The sequence below is a fragment of the Bos javanicus genome, chromosome 28 (assembly GCF_032452875.1).
Source record: "Bos javanicus breed banteng chromosome 28, ARS-OSU_banteng_1.0, whole genome shotgun sequence".
In the NCBI taxonomy this organism is placed as follows: Eukaryota; Metazoa; Chordata; class Mammalia; order Artiodactyla; family Bovidae; genus Bos; species Bos javanicus.
In genome coordinates this window covers 40,794,709-40,806,954 of record NC_083895.1, presented here as the reverse complement: position 1 = coordinate 40,806,954, position 12,246 = coordinate 40,794,709, and the positions used below count along the sequence as shown (strand labels likewise).

At 38.8% G+C, this 12,246-nt stretch overlaps 2 protein-coding genes across 8 annotated transcripts in view; both read right to left on the bottom strand.

Annotated features, from left to right (window-relative positions):
* CCSER2 (coiled-coil serine rich protein 2) overlaps nucleotides 1–12,246 on the bottom strand; it is a 154,718-nt gene that overhangs the window by 118,234 nt on the left and 24,238 nt on the right. The gene's annotated exons all lie outside the window — the stretch shown is intronic.
* LOC133240535 (adenylate kinase 2, mitochondrial-like) lies at nucleotides 3,356–6,128 on the bottom strand. The gene has a single exon (XM_061405543.1). It carries the CDS (start codon nucleotides 4,889–4,891, stop codon nucleotides 4,187–4,189), a length of 705 nt encoding a protein of 234 aa, XP_061261527.1. The 5' UTR covers nucleotides 4,892–6,128; the 3' UTR covers nucleotides 3,356–4,186.

Here is a 12,246-nt window from a genome sequence, read left to right as displayed (position 1 = left end):
AATGGACATGAGTTCGAGCAAACTCCGGGAGATGGTGAAGGACAGGGAAGCCTGCAGTCCATGGGGTTGTAAAGAGTGACTAATATCTCCTTTAAAAATGTGTGATTTTGTTGTTGTTGTTTTTAAGCACACATGCTCTTACAAAAACTTTAAACTTTAAACTTCCATTATTAAAGTTTATGGGAAGGATGCAGATAAAGAATCCAACAGCAGCAAAAAAATTATTCTGGCATTAAGGAATAAAATGTCAGCTGTCATTTTAAACACATATCTCAAAAGTATATCTATCCAGGAATATAAACATACATTACAGTTAGTGCCAGAGTGAGAGGCAAAATGATTTATTAACATTGATTAATCCATGAATGTCAACTTCTCAAGATTTATTTTAAAGGTAATTAAAAAAACAATAAAAAGGTTCAAAGTACACACAAGAGCATAAAATGAGAAACAGAGTCCTCTATGTGAGTAACTATTTACTATAATACACTATGTCATGTGATGACATTACAATTGAGATTAATATTAAATATTAAAAATATTACGATGTCCCAACAGTAACAAAAATATAATATGGCCACTATATGATCTCTGTGGTTATATAGAAATGTTATAAGACCACGAACAAGAGCAAAATTCAAATAAAAGCAAAATGCATGCCTTAGGGTCACTGATTTTTTTTAACTATGTATCTTAAGACATTGTCTTTAATTTGTTGGTTTTATTTTTTCAATTAAAAAAAATTGATTCTAATTTCTGGTCTTAAGAATTAGAGAGTTTCTAAAGTATGTACATGTTAGTTATTATTCATGTCAAATGCACATACAAAATCATACAAACATTTAAGTAAAAATAAATAAATAAAAGATAGTGGGGTGAAACAGAATTACAGAACTTCCTATCCTCAATAATAAATAAAAGGGACAGAGTATACAAAATGTGTGTTTATGTGTGTGTAATTTTTCAGCCAAAAACTCACCAGCTACAATCAAACAAGAAAATGTTCAAACAAAAAAATCTCTAAATTTTAAAAAGTAGTGGCCAGAAAAAGATTCCGTACAGTGTGGTCGCTCCTAGCCTGACTGCACTGCCTAGAAGGAGTAATAAGAGAAAACTAGCGAGTTAATAAAACTTGGAAACTAATAAATATCCTCTAGTTTGGATGGAAAGACCTGCTTAGGCATGCCCTAGAAAAGTCCAGGAAAACATCTTCAGCACAGCTTTGAAACCTAAGCTAAAGCAGGCAGAGTGACTATCACATTAGAACAACTTTCTAAAACGTATACAGGCTTACTGATCAAATAAGTCAATATTATGCATATGCAATGTTTGAGACTATGAAAATGTAAAACTGTTTAAATTGAATGACTATTCTAACAAACATTTTATTTCAACAATAATTATGTTTATAGAAAATATATACTTAAACATCAGCTTACAGATAATTTCCAAGAAACTTAAGGTAAGAAAAGCTTAGACAAACTAAATTAATTAATGGATAATCATTGGCTTGAAACATCATTTCTAAGTAAGAATACTAAACTCTGATTACTAAGAATAATTTCAAGTTTGCATATTTTGCTTTTTGTTATTGTATGCTACAGAAAGACTCTATCTTTGGGACATGTAAATGAACATGTTCATTTCTGTTACTTACAGAATCTGTACAGTGAATCCCATTTTTATAAAAGTAACATGATAAACAGATAAAGATACCACATAGAGATATGTGTACACCTGTATATTTAAACACAAAAAATTGTTAACAGTGATTACCATTAGTGAAGTGAGAATTTGGTGAAAAGAAGGCTTCTTTTACTTTTAATCATTATTGCTTGTATACTTTAAATATGCCCATATATTTGCCACTTAAAATGTTTTAACCAAAAAACTGCATTAAAAAAAATTTTTTAATGTGTTTAGTATCAAACAAGTTCTTAAAAATTATAATAGTACATGAATATACTTAAAAAGACATAAAATAGAAGTCTGAATTAAAAAGCAGAAAAGGTTCTTCTAGTCAACAGATACCATTTCGATCTCTCCAAACTTCAACCTCAATTTAATGTGTCACATCGATTTTATCTTTAAAATTTTATACAGAATTCAGCATTTCCGTTTCACAATTCTAGGTCTCACCCTCACCTCTTTCTGCATGACTACAAAGGCTTCCTCCATTATCAAGATTTCCACTTCACTTCTATACAGACTGTCAACAGTTATTCTCTCAAAGCACAGATCTGATCATATCATTCTACAGATTAAAAGCCACATGTGGCCCAGGAACAATAAAATAAAACTCAAACCCACTGTGCAGAGATTAAGCTTCTCTGTGAGGTTCTACCCTATCGCTGCAAATACTGTACATTCAAGCCAAGATACATTTCTGTCATTCCTCAAAATCTATCCTCTACTTTCTACCTTCTATGCCCTTGCTAAAGTTGTAAAAACCACTTGGAAGACCCCACCCTCCAAGTAAAACAGCACTACACTCACAAACTTTTCCAGTTAAAACTAATCCTTCATCCTTCGCTATTCCCTTCACACCACTAATAGAGCTGAGTCTGTCTTATAATTGCATGCGTGTCTGTCTGGCCCAAAGGAAGGTATGAGGGCATACTTGGTGCCTACTATAGGAGCACAAATATGACAGAGCCTCACCTTTTAAGTAAACTCATAATCTCAGTGTAAATTAACTTAATAAACAGTAAGTCAAGACTGAAAAGTAGTAATTTCATTTTGTGGTAATGGCCCTGAGCAATCCATTCAGAAGGATTCTGAGGTGAAATCTAGACTCTGCAGTAAAGAATTGTGATCAAACAGCAATATCTGCCATGAGCAGGAAAAGAGACAGCATACCTGTGCCAGATGACTGCCATACCTATTTTCTGATAATAACCTTTACCACAAAACACACTCCACATGTACAAATCCTTTCAGGATGACCATAAGAACACCGGTCATGATAGCAGATATCAGGGCCATCCTACAAATCACTAGAGAACCCACATTAATGATTCTGTCCTCTGGTGAGTCATCTGTGAGTCAGAAGGGCTTTAATATTCCCCAGCCAGTCACGAGTAGACAAGGAACAGAACATTCCTTCACTTCTCTATACTTCTACTTGACAGTCTGAAGTAAGGGTAATATATGTTATCTCCCAAGAACATCTTAAGTATTAATAACTGAGAGGCCCAAGTCCACAAGAAAGACACTGTTACTAACAAAATGCTTAGGGTGCTATCACTTGGGGAAAAAAAAAAAGGATTAGAACCTGAATGCACTATTTCCTACCAAGAATATTTATTGATTTCTTTCTTTTTTTTTTTTTTTAACACACTTTATTTAGGAGCCAAACAAGGCAGCATTTGGACAAGTAAGAAAGGCACCTCATTGAAAATAATACATCACAGTGTTGTAGAGTGATCCCAGTCATAGGATTTAAGGATGGAAAGGAAAGTCTTTGGATAATGTTGCTTAGGACACTTGCTCATTCATTAAAAAGAGTCCTTTCACACGATGTGGGTGGAGGAAGGCAAGAGCGCAGGACTATGGCGTATGCTGGGTGGCTGCCGAGGGCTCACCGTGAGGGCAGGTGGGCTGGTAAATCAGTGGTGAGTATGGAAGGGAGGGACACCAGCCTGCCCCATGACTCCAGTAAGCTGCATTTGTTGAGACACCGCCCCCAGGAACACACTCCATGTCTCTTTCACGTGGGGAGATGACGTTCTGATTTCATGGTATGGGTAATCAGGATTAGTAATCAACTCCTGTCCTGTTCCAAGCTAAGGGACAACAGTGTGATTTCCTGCATTCCTGGGCTGGCATGAGGTTCTGATAAAAGCTGAGGTCTCAGGGCACTGAGACCTGTCCAGTTGTCACCAGACCAAAGTAAATGAAAACATGATTCCTTAGAAATAACATCACATCTCCTTGTTTCTATTTATAGCCTCCAATCAAGTGTTTTAAAAACTTAATTTTCCGCTTTGCTTATACTTTTAAGAGTTCTACTCCACGTAAAAGAAACTGCTTCAGGGCAACACAGCTCCTCTCCCCCTCTTGGGCCCTCACGGCACCTCTGCCCCCATCCTTACCCTGACCGGCCCTCCCTCTGCCCAGCACCTAAGAGCAGGGATCATGCCGTGGGGTGATGAGTAGTGGTGCAGTCTCGCCTGGCCTTCTGTTACTAGGATGTGGCTTTGGAGAATGCTGCTAGGATGCTTGCAAACACGATGTCAGGGGTCTGGGATGCATCGATGGCAGAGTGGATCCCCCATTTACTGTAGTGCTCCACCAGCAGGGTGGTTTGAGTGTGGTAGGCCTCCAGGCGGATTTTCAAGGCCTTCTCATTATCGTCTGATCGGCAGATCAAGGGTTCCCCAGTGATATCATCTTTCATGGGTTCCTTTGGGGGGTTGAACTCCTCGTGGTAGTAGCGGCCACTCTGGGGGTGAATCAGTCTTCCTGTGATTCTCTGGATGAGGAGAGAGTCTGGGATGCTGAATTCAATCACATAATCAAGCTTCTCTTTCCTCTTCTCCATGAGGTCATCAAACATTTCTGCCTGCCTCACAGTCTGAGAGAAGCCATCTAGAAGAAAACCATTTTTGCATGGAGGAGTCTCCAAATTCTTTTCAATGAGCTCCAAAACCATTTCATCACTCACCAGCTTCCCGGCATCCATAGTCACCTTCAGCTTCTTTCCCAGCTCTGAGCTGGAAGCCACCATGGCCCTCAGCATGTCTCCGGTAGCCAAATGGCAGACACAGAAGTTTTCAGCCAATTTGGGTGCCTGGGTACCCTTGCCAGCTCCAGGTGGCCCTAAGAGCACGGCCTGAATGCCTTTAGGAGACTCCGGGACCGGTTCGGCTGCAGGCACGTTGGGAGCCATGGCCGCCAAAACCTCGCACTCTTATTGATTTCTAAATGCACAAATAATTGCAACATAAATAATATCAATCATCTTGAACTGTCTTTCTTGAGACAAAGCCAATCTGACACCTCAGCTATAAAGTTTCCTTATTTGCTTGCATTATGAATGCCATCACTTCACTTGTTGATAAGCTAACTTCTGGTCTTCAAATATTCATGAAACTTTCTCCTATATTTGTTTATAACTTTGAAGCAGACATTGTGAGTGGGCTTCATTTTAGGAGCTGTGACACATAGTCCCCATTAAGCAATTAAACAAGGCAGTCATAACGATCTGAAAAAGTACATGTTGACTACACAATCTAATGATATAATCTTCTCTGAAATACTTTACAATTGTCTTTGAGTTTTCATTTAATGTTGAACTAAGAATAATTCATGGTACAGGATTTGGAAATGTCTGAGATTTTCTGAGTTACTTTCTATAAGAGTAATCTTTTTTTAAGTATAGTACATTTAAAGTATGGTAATTCTGTATGGCAGAAACCTGTATGTGGATCAAGAAGCAACAGTTAGAATCCTGTATGGAACAACTAATTGGTTCAAGACTGAAAAGCAGTACGACAGGGCTCTCTGCTGTCACCCTGTTTGTTCAATCTATATGTTGAACACATCATGAGAAATGCCAGGCTGGTTGAGTTACAAGCTGGAATCAAGGTAAGTGGGATTCATGTTGATATCTGGCAGAAAACAACAAAATTCTATTAAGCAATTATCCTTCAATTATAAAATAAATAAATGAAAAATAAAATGCATTAAAGAAAAAAAAAGATAAGTGGGAGAAAGATCAACAACCTCACATACATGGATGATACCACTCTAATGGCAGAAAGCAAAGAGGAACTAAAGAGTCTCTTAAGATGAGGATGAAGGAGGAGAGTGAAAAAGCTGGCTTAAAACCAAACATTAAAAAAACTAAGATCATGGCATCCAGACCCATTCAGTTCAGTTCAGTCGTGTCCGACCTTTTGCGACCCCATGAATCTCAGCCCACCAGGCCTCCCTGTACATCACCAACTCCCGGAGTTCACTCAGACTCATGTCCATCGAGTCGGTGATGCCATCCAGCCATCTCATCCTCTGTCATCCCCTTCTCCTCCTGCCCTCAATCCCTCCCAGCATCAGAGTCTTTTCCAATGAGTCAACTCTTCGCATGAGGTGGCCAAAGTACTGGAGTTTCAGCTTTAGCATCATTCCTTCCAAAGAAATCCCAGGGCTGATCTCCTTCAGAATGGACTGGTTGGATCTCCTTGCAGTCCAAGGGACTCTCAAGAGTCTTCTCCAACACCACAGTTCAAAAGCATCAATTCTTCGGCGCTCAGCTTTCTTCACAGTCCAACTCTCACATCCATACATGACCACTGGAAAAACCACAGCCTTGACTAGATGGACCTTTGTTGGCAAAGTAATGTCTCTGCTTTTCAATATACTATCTAGGTTGGTCATAACTTTCCTTCCAAGGAATAAGCATCTTTTAATTTCATGGCTGCAGTCACCATCTGCAGTGATTTTGGAGCCCAAAAAAATAAAGTCTGACACTGTTTCCACTGTTTCCCCATCGATTTCCCATGAAGCGATGGGACCAGATGCCATGATCTTCGTTTTCTGAATGTTGAGCTTTAAGCCCAGTTTTTCACTTTCCACTTTCACTTTCATCAAGAGGCTTTTGAGTTCCTCTTCACTTTCTGCCATAAGGGTCGTGTCATCTGCATATCTGAGGTTATTGATATTTCTCTCAGCAATCTTGATTCCAGCTTGTGCTTCTTCCAGCCCAGTGTTTCTCATGATGTACTCAGCATATAAGTTAAATAACCAGGGTGACAATATACAGCCTTGACATACTCCTTTCCCTATTTGGAACCAGTCTGTTGTTCCATGTCCAGTTCTAACTGTTGCTTCCTGACCTGCATACAGGTTTCTCAAGAGGCAGGTCAGGTGGTCTGGTATTCCCATCTCTTTCAGAATTTTCCACAGTTTATTGTTATCTACACAGTCAAAGGCTTTGGCATAGTCAATAAAGCAGAAATAGATGTTTTTCTGGAACTCTCTTGCTTTTTCGATGATCCACCGGATGTTGGCAATTTGATCTCTGGTTCCTCTGCCTTTTCTAAAACCAGCTTGAACATCTGGAAGTTCACGGTTCACATATTGCTGAACCCATTACTTCAAGGCAAATAGAGGGAGAAAAGGTGGAAGTAGTAACAGATTTCCTCTTCTTGGGCTCTAAAACCACTGTGGATGGTGACTGCAGCCATGAAATCAGAGAGGTCTGCTTCTTGGCAGGAAAGCTATGACAAACCTGGACTCTGTGTTGAAAAGCAGAGACATTACTCTGCCGACAAAGGTCCGTACAGTCAAGGCTATGGTCTTCCCAGTGGTCACATGTGGTTGTGAGAACTGGACTGTAAAGAAGGCGGAGCACCAAAGAATTGATGCCTTCAAACTGTGGTGCTGGAGAAGACTCCTGAGAGTCCCCTGGATAGCAAGGAGATCAAACTAGTCAGTCTTAAGAGAAATCAACCCTGAATACTCGTTGGAAGGACTGATGCTGAAATTGAAACTGCAGTATTTTGGTCATCTTATGCAAACACCCAACTCAATGGAAAAGTTTCCTGATGCTGGGAAAGATTGAGGGCAGAAAGAGAATGAAATGGCTGGATGGCATCACCAATGAAATGTACATGAACTTGAACAAACTTTGGGAGATGGTGAAAAACAGAGAGGCCTGGCATGCTGTAGTCCACGGTGTCACTAACAGTCGGACACAACTGGGCAACTGAACAACAAATTCACATTTAAAAGAATTTCGAAAACTACTTATAAATTCCTTATTTAAAAAATTGTAAATCAAAGTTTTTTGCTTTCATAAGGAATCCACAACTGGATGAGAGGGGAAAAGCAGGAGCCAATATCCCTGAGCACTTATACAACAGGTACCATCCTGATCACTTTGTCCCTGTTAACTGCTTGATTGCCCTAATATTATAAGGTGGTAGAGTTCATCCTATTTTAAATAGATAAACCAAGTTTCAGAAAAACTAAAACACTTGTCCAAAGTCACAAGTTCAGAAATTACTGAAGAGAATCCAGGCTCAAGTCCACTTGACTTCAGGATCCACGCAGACTGCCTTCCAGACAAAGGAACGAAATATTCTGAGTTTACTGACAGCTTGGGACAAGAGTGAAGGAACTGGACAGCAGAGATTAGAGAAGAAGCATGAAGACCGCAAAGAATGCAGGTAATGATTAAAGAAGTTTTTGCAGAGAAACAAGTAAGAGCTTTCAGTTTTTCAAATTCCTTTCATATCCATTACCCTATCATCAGAGGAACCACCTACTCAAATTCTTTTTTTAGTTTTTCAAGTAGCTTTTTAGAAGGTATGAATTTGAATGCATTTCAGGGCTTTTACATAGGCATAAATTCATTCCAGAGTCCAAGAGCAATTAACTGAACAACAATGCTGATGACTACATGCCCCGACCAGTTAATTCTGGAAACTTGCTTTCACATTCAGATAACTACATCTTAATTTTTAAAAAGAATTTTTTTTTTTTTTTTACCTTGTGTCACTCAACCAAATCCCCTTCTCCCTTGTTTTTTTCTGGCTGTCATCTATGTCAAGTTGATTCAAAGACTTGATTACAGCAATTAAATAAGCAAAAATGGCATCCTCAAAAATAAAGGTTTAAAACAATACAACTTCATTCCAGCTTCTTCATGGCTTTAAAGAGTGCACACCAAGCTCAACACAAAACTCCATAGTTTTTTTAAGTCAAGCTGAACTTTTTGTCCTCAAGCTACAACTTTTTCTCAGGCAGATGGGGACCAAAGCAACTTGGGATTCAAAGTCTCAAAATGAATTTGTGGTTTAGGAACATTAAATGATGTTATTAAATGTAGATTCTAAGTACATTACTTCCTGAAACTTAAATTTAAGGAACAAAAAAAAATACTAGTAGGTAAAGAATAACTAATTGCAAGCTCCTTTGGCCAAACCACAGAAGCTCTCTCTCCAAATTTTACTATTCAGTTCAGATAAAACTCGGTAACTGCACAGGGTATCCAAATGAAGGTGGACTCCTACTTCTTATCAAGAAGTATTCCTGCCAAGAAGCATTCCTCAGACCACGCCAGGTTTACGTTCCCCTCACTGGAGACCAAGTTCTTTGAGATACAAACTATGCCTTTCGCTCATTTGTTTCCTCACTGTGGTCTTAGTCAAGAAATTAAGTGGCTGGCATGTAACTGGCATTTTATAAATGCAGGTTGAAAGCAAGAAAAGCATATTCCTTAACCATGACTTTCTGAGAACTTTGTTAGTTTTACCTCAAATCAACAATATAAACATCTATGTGCATAAAACATAACACAACGCAGCACAAATATAAGCTTCTATTTATAAACTCCTACTTTCCGAGGTAGAACAAGTGCTCAAATTCATGACACTAGCTTTTTTCTCCACCCCTCCTCAAACTACACTTCGTTATTAAACCCAGTAAAGAAGCCAATCTCTTCCTTGATAGCTTTCTTCTTAAGAATTTATTCCAGTTTGGAATCTCATTCCCTATTCATACCCATGCACACCTAACTCTTTGTTTTTTTCCAAGGAACCTAAAACTTTTGGCCTAAAACTTCTAAAAAAATAAATTACAAAAGAAATGGGATGACACAATCAGTCTTAGTCTGATTGTGCTCTTTAAATGCTGACTCTTTGTGTGACTTAATTACAAAGTATTTGAGATAATTACAACTTTTAATAGAACTAGGATAGTCATATTTTAACTATTTTTTTTTTCTTTTGGCCACAAAGCTTGTTGGATCTTAGTTCTCCAACCAGGGATCGAGCCCACAATCCCTGCAGTGGAAGTGCAGAGTCCTGATCACTGGACTAGCAGGGAACTCCTTTAACATTTTTAAAAAGTAAAAATCCTCAAGCTAGTTAATAGCATTTAATCAATCCCCTGAGGTATTGGCACTCCAAATTTTCTTGATTTGGCAAAAATCAGAATGATTAAGGTTAGGTACAGTATTTGCATAATATAAGAGCAATCTTATTGTGCTTAGGACTAACACAATTCAACTTCTTCCTCTGCAGGGAAGCCCCACTTATATCACTGCATACCTCCACCTCAGATTACTACAACACATTTTTATTAAGCATCAATGAGACAAGATAAGGAATATAGATTAAGATACAATGCCGGCCAGGAGGAACTTAAGCTCTGGCAAAGGAAGGAAAGTTTTCATCATGGCAACAACTTAGAACACTCAGTCATCAAACATGTACAGAAAGCCTTTTTAAAGACTTCCCTGGTGGCTCAGATGGTAAGGCGTCTGCCTGAAATGCGAAGACCCGCGTTCAATCCCTGGGTCGGGAAGATCTCCAGTGGCAACCACTCCAGTATTCTTGCCTAGAAAATCCCATGGACAGAGGAGTTTGGTGGGCTACAGTCCATGGGGTCACAAAGAGTAGGACACAATTGAGCGACTTCACTTTCACTGAAACACTGACTACAAATCAGGCTGTGCTAGAGGCTGTAGATACAACAGACACTGCAATACAGAGAAAAGACATACAAACAAGAAAAAGGCAACAAAGTACTATAAATGCTATAGGAGAGCATACCATGGGGGCACGAGAAGAAAAGCACTTAATTGGCAGAAGGGGTTTTCACAAATGGTGTCACAAAGCAAGTCAATGCTTGAGTTGAATCTCAAATGATACATAGAAAATAATAATAAAGACACTTAATATGAGAACCAATACAGCCTAAGAGCATAAAGAAAAGCAAAGAACCAGCATGGCACATTCAGGAAACTTATTAAACAAGGGTAGTGAACAGGGTTCAAAGATGCAACAGGAAAAAAGAGAAGGTGAATGGGGAAAATACAGTCTGTGAAAGGCTTTAAATGCCATATTAAGAATTTGAACTCTACTATGGGCAGTTAGGAAGTCAAAGGGTTTTAAGCCAGAAAACAACAATGATCTGATCTGAATTTTGAAAACTGACTCTGATTTCAGTATGAAGTTTGGATCAAAGGAAGGAAGACAGAATAAGAGGTTTTAACATGAGAAAGATAGCAAGGATTGTAGCAAAAAGGTTAGGGGGAAAGGTACAAATAAAAAAAGATATTAGCAATACTGAATTTTGAGAACTTTATCACAACTGTAGACACAAAATGAGAGCACAATACTTAATGAATAATTGACTGACTGATTAGGTACAGGAGATGGAAATGGATGAATAACTGACTGACTGATTAGACGTAGAGAGGGAAGGATTCAGGATTCAGGGTTTGTCTGCCTGAGCAGAGGGTGGTACCTTTAACTGAAGGCAAATATTATACATGAGGAAACAGACCATGAACTTAGCATGCCAAGCTGACCTTGAGGGACCTACAGAGGGTGCTAGTGGGGGTGTTTACTAGCCATGGAAAGGAGTCTGAAATGCAAGGTCCGAATGAGAGATGATGATTTGGGATTTGTGACTATAGAGATAATTGTCAAATGTTCCACCAGAAACAGGTGAGGTCACCTGGGGAAAATGTAGAAAAAGGAAAAAAGACCGAGGGCACTGTCCAGGGTATCACCAACATTTAAGAAATGAAGAAGAAAACAACAACAACAACAACAAGGCAGCTGAGAATGCCTAATCCAAAGGAAAGAAAAAAGAACTGGAAGAGAATTTGAAAATGATAATAGGCAGTAGTGTCAAATTCCACAGATAAGCAAAGAAAAAGTAAATACTAAAAAGAATGATCACCCCTTGCAGTTTGCAAATTTGGTCATCTTTGCCAGAGGAGTTTCAGGGAATAAGATGAGGCACAGAAAACTAACTATAGCGATCTCAAGAGTAAATAAAAGATAAAGAAATGGAGTCAGGAAATGTGACCCATTCTTTCAAAGACTGGAAAGAAAAAAGCAATAACTTGAGAGGATATAAAGATAATAGTTCTGGTTTTTTTCTAGTTTTGGACAAAGGTTCATCTAGTCAAAGCTATGGTTTTTCCAGTGCTCATGTATGGATATGAGAGTTGGACTATAAAGAAAGATGAGCACCAAAGAATTGATGCTTTTGAACTGTGGTGTTAGAGAAGACTCTTGAGAGTCCCCTGGACTGCAAGGAGATCAAACCAGTCCATCCTAAAAGAAATCAGTTCTAAATATTCACTGGAAGGACTAAAGATGAAGCTCCAATAATTTGGCCACCTGATGCGAAGAACTGATTCATTACAAAAGCTCCTGATGCTGGGAAAGACTGAAGGCAGGAGGAGAAGAGGACGACAGAGGATGAGATGGTTGGATGGCATCA